The sequence below is a fragment of the Eurypyga helias genome, unplaced genomic scaffold, assembly GCF_000690775.1.
Source record: "Eurypyga helias isolate BGI_N326 unplaced genomic scaffold, ASM69077v1 scaffold5747, whole genome shotgun sequence".
Taxonomy (NCBI): domain Eukaryota; kingdom Metazoa; phylum Chordata; class Aves; order Eurypygiformes; family Eurypygidae; genus Eurypyga; species Eurypyga helias.
This window is the reverse complement of record NW_010263555.1, coordinates 2,673-14,209: the sequence shown is the minus strand read 5'-3', so window position 1 is coordinate 14,209 and position 11,537 is coordinate 2,673. Positions and strand designations below refer to the sequence as shown.

At 41.3% G+C, this 11,537-nt stretch overlaps 1 protein-coding gene across 1 annotated transcript; it reads left to right on the top strand.

The window, feature by feature from the left end:
- Window positions 1-2,743: 2,743 nt before the first annotated feature.
- On the top strand, window positions 2,744-10,144 carry STMND1 (stathmin domain containing 1; the record flags this gene model as incomplete). Its single annotated transcript, XM_010156076.1, is given in 5 exon segments — window positions 2,744-2,827; window positions 3,673-3,853; window positions 6,032-6,186; window positions 9,584-9,709; window positions 9,983-10,144. Coding segments are annotated over 5 exon segments (708 nt in total), but the record flags the coding sequence as incomplete, so codon positions are not given.
- Between the last annotated feature and the right edge of the window lie 1,393 nt (window positions 10,145-11,537).

Here is an 11,537-nt window from a genome sequence, read left to right as displayed (position 1 = left end):
GGCCATTCCACGAATAATCCTTTTCTCGCCTCTCTGCACTAATTCAGGAGCATAAATCAGAAGCAGCTGATAAGGTCGTAGGCACCAAGATATCCTGCCTCCCATTCAGTTTTCCTAATCATCCTGCAAGCCACCCAACAGCTTTGGATTTGGGAGTTTTGAAAACAACTCTCCTCATTTTAAAATATACATACATTTCAATTTCCTCCACATAATGCTGGCAATTACAGAAACAGCTGCTTCTGATTTTGTAGTGATTTTTCCCCCAGCACGCACATCCCTGTGACTGGCTTCTGTTTCCATTCTCACAAAACAAGGCATAGTGACCTGCACATTTTTTCCCCCTTGCCACCATTATTAGCCTTCTCACAGCTCTTCTTTCCAGTTTCAATGCTGTGTTTCACATCTGCTCTGTTCCATAGGTTTTCTTAAAGGGAAATACCCTATATTTGTATTTATGATTATCCTCTTATCTTTCAACCAACACCACACATCCCAGTTTCTTGACTGTACTGAAATTTGCTCATTCTTAATGTTACAGATTGATGAAAAGCTGCTAAAATCGGAGGAAGATATTTCTATCGTCAGTCAGCATCAGTGAGAGAGCAGCCTGCTCTTGGAAGCCTGTAGCTCTGATTGTTCAAAAACATCCTGTTCACCATGTCGATTTAACCACGTGCATAAGGTGTTAAAAGATCAGGCTCTAAGTGTACAAATTCTGTTGAGATCTGAGGAGGTTCTATTCATAAATATGAATGAGGGCCAATTTCATACCACTTGTTACATCCCACGTACTCTATTTCTTCAAACTATCACTTGTCTTTCTTTTTATGTGCCAATAATCAATTTGTAAAGCACAAATCATAAAGGTTGCCTGGTTTCTGATTATGCTACAGACTATGATTTTACATTTAATCGATTTTCTTACTTTGATAACCAACGCTCAGTTTCTATTTTATCACCTTATTTGTGTTTGAAGGAATAAAAATCACCTTCTTGCAAGGATTAAAGTGTCATGTAGTATTTATTTATAAGCAAGTTTTAGACCTGCAACGTCACAGCTAGCGTTTAATCAGAAACGCAGACAAGAAGCTCAGCTTGTACGTCACGTTCTGCCACACATCAAGCAGCAATCACATTTCATTATTATCAAAACCTGCAAAACTCTGCCAGAGAGAGAGAGGAAAAAAACAGCAACAACAACAAAAAAACCCCACGCACCAATAGGTTATTCAATTTGCATTCTGTGTGAATTCAGACTGGGCACAAGAATTGGGTTCCTGTTCATTAGGGATGAAAAAAGAACATAATTTTTTGTGGAGACACTTGTTTCTCAGGAGAGAGTAGATACACATTTCGGAGTCCCTTGCAGCTCCAGGATGCCAGCACAGACAGGTACAAAGAGTCACACGCACCTGCTCCGAGCTGGGTAAGGATGCCGGCTACACGCTGGAAGCCATATAGTAACCTTCCTGCCTTGCTTTGCAAGGGCATGCTGAGGCAGGGAAGATTGCTTTAGGCTCACTGCCATGCAAATGAGTTTATTAAGCTTTCCAACCAGACCAGTGGAGGGTTTGGACTGGAGACAGGGGGAACACATAGGGCTGCCTGCAGCCATCCACCCAGAGCAATCTCTTAGGCTGGAGTCACGCTGTCTCAGTGCTGGGGTTCACTTGATTCTGGAAGTTCACCAGCCTTACTACTTGAAAGATGCATTAGTCATGTAAACATCTCCGTTTCACATATATGGAAAATAAATTTGGCAAGTTTTACAGAAAGTTTTCCTCTATGAATCAGGGCCAGGTCACAAGCTCCCATTCATTTGTTACCAGGGTATCAGGAAGTTAAAAAATATAATAATTCCTCATGTGTATTAATAATTACTTGGGTTTCTCGATTCCTCCAATTTCATATGAGTCTGTTTCATGTGAATATTTTTTAAAAAGTACTTCTTCTAACTATAACAGCTGATGATCTCACCACTAATGACCCAAGACCCGATCCTCAACTGACAGCACTGCCTTACATTTCTCTGTTATCTTTTATAACAACCTCTTGGAAGTGTAACCTATAGCTGCCTTTTTTTTTTTTTTAAATTGCCTAGAGACATCTACTTGTAAGGATGTGAACAGACTCAAAATAGTCATCTAGAACTGGTTGTCAAAGGACACTTCAAACATTTTCCCTAGCCATAGCCTGTCCCTACCTCCTGACTGTTTCCTCTCATTTAAAATCTTGCCTTTCTGCATGGAAGTTCAGATTCAGGATTGATGTTTTCCAGTTGCTTATGGTGTTGAAGAAGGCTGAAGAAATCCAGCCATACACTGAAACGTGTGTGTATTTTACATGACAGCATCTTGTTCATCTGAAAAAAAGAGGGAGAAAAAGAAAAAGGAAAAAAGGCCAGAGATACTCAAGTGTCTTTGCTGGAGTTCCCATGGAAGGTTCACCAACCCCCTGAATGACCTGTAGAGCTTTGCTGTGCTCAGACCAACATCCCAGCTGCAGAGAACACCCACATTCCCCTCCCAATTTCAGATGAGGTTGCCTGGACAAAGATGATTACATCCGTATGCCAGGACATAAGAAGAAAGCCTTCTGTGGTGTTATTTATTGTAGCAACAGGCCCTGGCAACTGTTAGACTCCATGGTGATAACGACTAACTAAGCTCCCAAGAAGAGACTAGGGCATTCCTACTCCCTGGACTTGCAGCAAGGAGAAGCAGATGGTCACAGTTTCACCATGGGCTGCAATATTTCTAACAGGGTCACTGTTGCACAGCCGTCTTCGGAGGAGCTACAGAACAACCAGGAAGCCAAAAGCCAGGTAGTGTACAGAGTCTGTTTGTGAGAAGTTAAAGTATGTTAGGAGAAGGCTTAGTACGTCAGCGTACAAGGTCATACACTTACAGAGAAGTGGTTTTGCTGATATTAATGGTAGCTCTGAATCTGTCAGGGAGCTCTTTAAGAGAAGGGCTATCACTCACTGAGCTTAATACAACCCTTACGCTACAGGGGAAGCAGACTCACTATTTGGCCACACGCATGACACAATTTTACAGCACCCAAAAAGTGGCTTTTCACAGTCTGTCTCACTTGCCTGATTAAAGATACCATTAGAGGCATTATCTCTCACACCAGTGATGAATTACAACAATACAGCAAGGTGGGGTTCACCTCAGAAAGTTATTATGAGGCAGGGGTCTATATATATGCAAATATTAGAGGATACACATGCACAACCACCTTGTGAAGTTTGCGGAGTTGAGTTGGCTCAAGCCCAAGTGCACAGAGAAGACACAAGAAAACGTTTAGGCTCTAACCCTGCATTTTTTAGAGGTTCAAAGCTATTGTTTAGAAGGTGCACACCTTAACACCTCACCAAGTGCTAATTTAAAACTCAGTTTTCAATTTCTAATGAATGATCCAGATACAGAAAGCACTTAAAATACTGAAACAATTATGGACACATTTAAGCTTAAAGTTATTGCTTCCTCTCTAAAATGCTCACTATCAACATCCACCCGTGACAGAACATGGGTAAGCATCAGGAACGCCTTTGTCTTCCACTCCACTCGGAACCTGCCAATTCTGTGAGACTGTTCTAGGTACCATCTTAAATGTTTAGAAGTCCAAAGAGCTTTTCTCATGTGTTTCTTCATTTTCTTGTAGACTAAAAGCAACAGCGTTTCTGGAACAGAGGCTGTCTCCTCACGTGATGGGGCACCTTGGCCAACGGGCACTTCAAAGTGTGGAGCCAAACTTGAAGATGAGACCAGTGAGGGAGACTCCCCTGAGGAAGTACCAGAAAGATTTACATCTTCTCAGAACAGCAGCAGTGTACAAAGCACAGGTAAACAGTCAGTGAAGTTTATACCTGCTCCACGAATGGAGACCTGGGACCAAGTAATCTTGAGTCTATTGCTACAGCCAGCTTCTACACCCAGAAACGTTCATGCTGCGACACCGCAAGGACTAAGCTCTTAGCGCTGATTTAGATCTATGCAATAGTAGCAGAATATATTTCCTAGCTGATGATTATGTTCTGCTGCGTGACTCAGCCCTCACTACCAGAACAGGCAGCAGGGTAGATACTTTTCTTGGCAGTCGCCTGGAACAGACCAAGAGAACAAACTCAGCCTTGTCCCCAGGGGTAATCCTCTCTAACTGGGATTGTGGCACACTGGGAAGGCACATGGCCCACACGCGGGCTGTCAGTCTGCTGCTACAGTGTGTCCGTTTTACAATGGAATGGTCAATACAATACCCCGACTAGCATCAGGTAGACACAGTAAGTAAACTCCATGTTATTCCTTAAGTTTTCAACCAGAAGTTGCAGGGCCAGTTGGCATATAGAGAAAACTATAAAGTTTCCAGAAATCATCATGACAATAAAAAATTTTCTTGGCAGACCTTTGCTTATTTTTTAAGTATAAGCGAACACTTAAACCCCAACTTTTCTATAATCTTAGCATACCACTGTAGTAAGAGTTGCTAATGGAAAAGCAGCACCGTCTTTGGCATATTTAAACCCCCTAATTTTGTAGTTTAACTCTTGTATTTTTCAAGGGCCATGAACAAGCTTACATTTCACAAACACACTGAATAGAAAATCTGCAGTGGTTGCTTACTCTTTGTAATAAACGAGGGTTGTAATAAAATATTTCAAATCGAACACAAAAGGAATAATTACTGGTGTTTGCTATTCATTAAATAGGACTTAACTCCCAATGCCACAGAAGGACATGATGAAAGGATTTCATTTCAGATTGAATGAAGTGATTTGCTTGCTCTGAAATAAAGTGTTCCATTTAAAGATCCTTTTCTTCCCACTAGCTGAAAGATAACTTCACAGGAAACTTCTAAACAGAAAGTTTTTGAAATCATGCTTCAATCTTCTGCTTCAAGGCAGGAAAAAAAACCAAAACCAAACACCAAACAAAACAACTCATATCATACCAAGATATTTCAACTATATTTTTCTCCTGAATGAACGGATTAGTAAACCCAGTACAAATTCACATCACTTGTCAATGTTGCCCACTCATCATACTTTTATGTTTTGCTGTATACTGGCTTCTGACATTTATATGTGCTGACTGACAGCTAAACCCCAGTGCTTTGTGGGTGACTGGTTCAGTTATTTTAGGAGAGGTATGGAGTCAGCTTCTACAAGGGTGGTAGATGTTCTGTATTTTTGTTTTACAACTAAAAACATAAGCAAACGTTGTCAAACCCACTCTGCTTATAAAGACTGGCAGATGTCAAATAACTACAATTTTGATTTGGTCCAAGCATTCTTCATACAAAAGCTTTAACTTCTGCCAAGAGAGGTTGGGCAGATGGTAGAACTGCCAACTGAAGGCTGAAAACCTGATGGGTCTTGGCAATAAAGTTGTTCGTTGTTTATTCATGTCTAATATGGAAACTGAACAGCCACTCGGAAGGGTTATCAAAATAATTTGGGTTATATTCTTAATTATGTATTTATAAACAACAATTAAGTGGCAGAATGCTTATGATCAGACTCAAATGTAGTGATGCTGTTAAAACCACCAGAGACCATGACAGCATATGAAAGTTTGGGTTCATTTAACAGAAGAGCACAGCGATCTTTGCAAGACAGCCCATTAGTAAGCATGTACTATCCCATCCCAGCCTGGCTTTCTCTGAGCAGATCACAGAACCCTTGAGAACCTGAACTGTAAAAAGCTCCCTATGACCCATCTTTGGGAAAATGCTCAAAAACTGGCTTCACTGGCCTTCAGCACACGCTTCCATGCTTTCCTGAATGTGCCCCTCTGGGTGTAACCAACTACAGTGAGAAACTGAACTTGGTGCCTCCACCATTGTTCAAGCCACTAAAATGCTTGTTGCAAAGTTCAAGCAGTGAAGAGAGCCTCGAGCAGGCCTTATCCACTGGACATTCTCACTCTTAAATAAAAACTCTGGCACTGGAAATACATCATGAAGTTTTTTGAACGCCAAGTGTTCTGCAAGTATTAAGTTTTAATGCTTTCATCTTTTGAAGATGCACTGCTTACCAGCAAGTTCATCAGTAAATCATGGCCCATACAGGAAACAGAGCGGCAAACATCATCAGACATTCTTGAGGAGCTGAGGATGCAGGGAATAATCAAGAGCCAAAGTACCACTGCTAGGACTGGAGAAGTATATGAAAACAAGGTAAGTGTCATTGTATGAGACAGGACTCCTGCTACAGCTCTGACCCGGCTGTGAGCACGCTGAAATTCAGTTTCTGTGCACACAAAGCAGCCAGACATAACTCCTCTAAGATTTTAGAAACAAGTCATTAAACAGAGAACTGTATTATGGGAATGTTAGTACAACAGAAGCTGGCAGCAGTTTTCAACTGTTTACAGCTTCTAGGCTTATTTCAAATACGGACAAAGGAGACAGCAACAGTATTAAGAACTTGCTCTTTGAAAAAGCTTACTGGAAGTTACATGCTACAAATTTGTTTCTCAAGTCCACAGAACTAGAAGAAATACTGCTGCCAGGGCTTATTTAATTTAACGCTTAAATTAAGGCCTCAGTAATACTAAATACCCACACTTCTGAGAAATTTACAATTCACATTTGATCTTAGGCTAAGAAACCATTACAAAATGGATTTTTTTTTTTAAAAAGAAGTATAGAATTGGTATTTGACTAAGAAGGTAGTGTCCATTTTCTTTTCATTCTGAATGATATCCTGGGGTTTATTTTAGCTTCTGAACTTATTCTCTGTTGTCAAGCATTGAGTTAAGGATCAGATACCTGTTTCAGATAAGGTTTCAACTACAGACATCAGGAGGGTGAAGGTCTTCAGGGAGTTCGTAAGAAGTTTAATGCATTTATGGATAGGTGTCATCCAAAGCATGATCCCACCACTGCTTGGACCAAGCTCAAATCAAGGATGATTCCGAGTACCGTTGTAATTTGAGGCAAGCCATTCATTCACACATCTCTAACCTTGGTCACTTATATTGTTGAAGATCAAACTTTCATAAGATGGTCTAAACAAGAATGTGCCACTCTATAGTCTGACCACTGGTGCTGCCTAACACATTTCCTGTTGCCAGCACTTTGGAAAATGGGGCTGGAGCGTCCCCAAGACCAGTGTCTCCATGGCCTTTACTTACTTTCCCCAGACAGATTTTTTTTTTTTTTTTTTGGAGTACCTGAGAGAATTATCCCCTCTGTGGCTAAATTTAGGTAACATACTGCGGGCAGGGTTTTGTATTTTTCCCTTTCATAAGATAAGCGTGTGTCTGTTCTTTTTTTCCTCCTGTATTAAAAAGCTGTCTGGTATTAAATTACACATACTCTTTTATTGACAGAAACTCAGTCTGTGCTATTTCTCCTTAGAGAATCTCTATCCTCCCAACAGGGGGAAGGCACTTTATTTTTTTTTCCCCTTAAAATCAGTACAGCTTTTAAAAATGAACCTCATACTTTTCAGTAACAAAGCCAGCTTTTCCAAGCTTTTTACATTTGAGCTAGGCCTACTGCTGAGCAACCTACAAGTGAAAACATAAATCTGTCACTGGCTGTTAACTATTAGCTCTCCCATAGTAGCAATAGAAAATTTGGCCTGTGCTACATTCTGTAAGAATAATTTATTCCATTAGAGCTCAAATCCAGCAGATTGCCTATGAATAGAGAGATGAAGTGATGCCTGAATGCAGGCACAGTAGAAAAGGTTTATTACCCAGACATTCCAAATTACAAGATGCAGCTCTGGATTTTGAGCAGGAACACACAAGTAAAGTCACACCTGAAATTTTGGAGTTGCCCAGGAATAAGCACAAATGGCTTTATGATGAATTTCAGTCCAGCACTACCTTCCATGAAGAAGAGAGCTCACAGACCTCACCACTATGAAAGACTAGTAGAACCAGGTTTGAGATTATTTTTACAATAATATTGGAAGTAATAATGTCCTTGCAAGAGCTTTTCCTTCCTGAGCATAATTCTGTTCCACCTAAGCATCTGCATCCCTTAAGCTTTGGCAGAATTACCTGTCTTGTCAGGATTTCCTGCCATTGCCAACATTGTGAAACAGGTAAGCTAAAAGCCTTCTGTCTTTTGACTGTCCCTCACTTTGTCCTGAACAAAGGAATTTCAAGCAGTACAGGTTAAGGTGCCTTGTTATACCTGTTTCTAAGTGTTAAAAGTTTAATTCTCATCCCTAAAGAGTTACATCAAGCTCTTAATAAACACCCCTACTCCCAAGAAGCAGGAGTTGTATTATAGGCAACACTGGACACTGGAGTTGGTCGATGCACATGCAGCTGTAGGATACAGTCTACTGGGGACCTTCTCCCCCCATATCTGTCTTCAAAGGTGTGAGCTAGAGGGTAAGGAAAAGGACCAAAAAGCTGTAGCTTCAGCCAGACCCGTCTATGGGAATGATCCATTTATCATGGGTTATCATTTACAAGGGATGCACACAGGTTATTGTTTTAACGTTTCCATTGCTGTTAGCTTTCAGTGTGAGTTTCTTGAAGGACGTTGAGGACTCTTGATCTCCCAAAACTGTTTAGCTCACAGTTAAGTTCCTTTCTCAGTTTATATAGACATAGAACAATCTGGAAAGCAACCTGCTTGCTGAATAATCTGTTTAGTGGGGACATATTGGACAGAATTTTCCATTCATCTCTTCCTATGCAAGCCACAGTTTATCTTGGGTAAGGAATGACATACTCAGTCAATACCTTCCCACTCTGGGATTTTGCTAGCATGGCCTTTGTCATTAGAATGAAGAGTTTCTTTCTTTTTCTTTTGAAAGAGTCTTTTGTTTCATTTTTATGATGATTGAACATTGCTTTGTTCAGATTTTGTGTCATCTGCATGTGAAACCTCTCCTTTGTATATTGGTTTTCTTCCTACTGAATCATGCTCCACCTTCAACTCACTAAATGAGTCATCCTCTATACTATTTGTAGCACTTAACACTTCTGGCAGGGAGGCCTGACTTCTAGAGTTATTTATGGCGGTAAGAGTCTGGGGAGCAGAGAACTCAGGAAACTTGTAACAGGATAGTGATTATTTCAGCCCTAGGTCCTTGGTTTGGGTTTAACACTGCTAAAACTGCTTATTATACAGAAAATGGTAGAATTCAGCCTCCTGGCTGATCAGATAATCACCACATCTTTCCAGGAGTAAGTGCTACCCTCAGCAGCAGAGCTCTAGGATCAGGCTGCTCATTTGTATGCAGCAGAGGCCAGCAGTATCATGATTAGGAAGCTCTAACAAAACCATTCTGAAATCTCTTCAGCAGTAATAAAGTAACTTCCTTAAATACTTGGGGCCTCATTACCAAATCCCCACATCTGCTGGGTGTACAGCAACATTGCAAGCTTTGCAGACACATCACTCAGCAGAAGAGGGGAATTCTCACTGCAGACAACACTCACTCATGAGCAAGCACTGAGGTTATTGGCACATCGTTATTTCTAGGCTTTCACTGGTATCAGAGTCCATCTCCTCCATGCATGGAAAAAAGCAGAAGGCAAGCCACAGAGTGTCACCCCAACATCTAAATATACTCTGCTGAAAGCTTTTAATGTCTCTACAGAGAGATACGCTGGAGAAGACACTGAAGAAATGACCAGCTAGGCTGAAAGAAATTCAGTTTGGAAACAAGGAAGTGGGTGATTTTACAGTGGAGGACATGAAGACTTCTGCTGAGGCAAAAAAACCAGTTCATCTAATTCTGCTGTGTATTTTTCCAGTGTTTGCTTTACCACCTAAACCCCTCTATTTTTATAAATGCAGACAGTTTATGTACAACCTACTACCAAAACCTGATCATTGGCAGCAAAGTCGGTCCTATATTAATTTCATAGATGTTGGAAGTCCAGGTTTATTTTTGACAAAAGCCTGGAAGATTACTCTAAAAATGCATATAAGAGGAGACTTCTGAAGCAGTCTTTTTTTTACAAAGCAGTGGGGGTTTTCTGTTGTTTTGTTCTAGGTTAGGGAAGAGGAACTGAACAAAATGCCACAACACATCTAATTTTTTCCAGCAACTGCCCACTGAACTACGGGTAAAAAGTCTGCAAAGGACTCCTCAAGTTTTGAGAGTCAAGGAGGTACAGACACCCCTCAGCCCTTACCTCTAGACAGTGAGCCAGAGGTATTGCTGAAGGAAAGAGCTGCAGTAAAAACCGCAAACAATTGTATCGAGAACTCTCTCATCGAGTCTGATAACTTGCAACTGCATCAATGAGACAATCTGGATCCAAGTTATCTTGCAAAAACGAAGAACTCTGCTCCCTGCAGCTGTCTCTTCTGTGGGCATAAGAAAGTGTTTTATCATGCAGCGCAGCTGAGTCTTGCTGCTACCTATCTCACCTGGGAAAATGGTATTTAATCTTGATTGTTACACACTAATTGAAAGTAACAAAACAAATGAGAAGACCCAGGAAGATGCAAATTAGTGCAGACAGTCACTAAGTTCAAGCAAGTACACATCATCATGATTCTATCAAATTTACTTTTTTATTATTATATTATTAAATTTAGCTCACTTATTGGAAGGCTCCATGAAAAGATTCCCTTTCCCTAGGGAGTAGGGAACAGGAGGTTGGAAAAGCATTGTACAGACACAGGAAAGACAGAAAACCAGGAGTGTGCAGGGGAAAAAGCTGTGACCAACAGGGATTTGGGGCAGTAGAACAATGGTGGGACCCTAAAAGTAAGAGCACAGACTTTTAATTTACTGTACAGCCCAACCAACAAAGAGGTGAGAGCTTCAGATTGTAAGGTGACAACTGGCCCCAAGAACATCGACTTGACAAACATTGAGCATACAAGGGAGGAACAGAACAAGTATTGATACTACAGTGGAGAAAACAACTAAAGAGGGGAGATATACAAAGCACAGGCAGGTAGTTCACGTGGAAGGAGATGATGGTTTTTGTTGCAGAGTGATGTGCTTGGTCAGTCTCTTGACTTTGGAATCTATCCCCCCACCCCCCTCCCCATGACCTACCTCCAATATGCACACATTTACTCCAGCCAGCTCTTCCAAAAGCAGTGAGTAAAGCAGTTGTACCATTCATGCTCTCCCTGCTGTCAGCCCACTCCAGTCATCTCTAAACATGGCCATCCCCACCTCCATTTGGGTCACAGGCTCTACCCACCTTCCTTCCCCATCAATCCCACACCACGTTCACCTCTGCTCCTAGCCTGGCTTTTTACTTTCTTACCTCAGCTACAGGTGGTGACACCTTCTTCCCTTCTACCTTCCAAGCCAAGGAAATTCAGCTGCAGCATAGGACCACCCTTCTCTTAAGTCACAGGACAGGCACTGCAGAACAGACAAAAAGGCAGTCCCCATTTTTACAGGCTCATGGTAGTTCTCCCTGTCACACTCAGGAAGAAAAAAAGCTTTCCTATTTCCTCTTCTCTGGCCAGACTTGTACTAAATCACCAAGGGGAGGAGCAAGAGCTTATCTCCTTTCCTGAGCAGCTGGGATCCTACCTGAGGAGCTGAGTGAGGCAGCCCATCAGTAAGAGACAGTCTA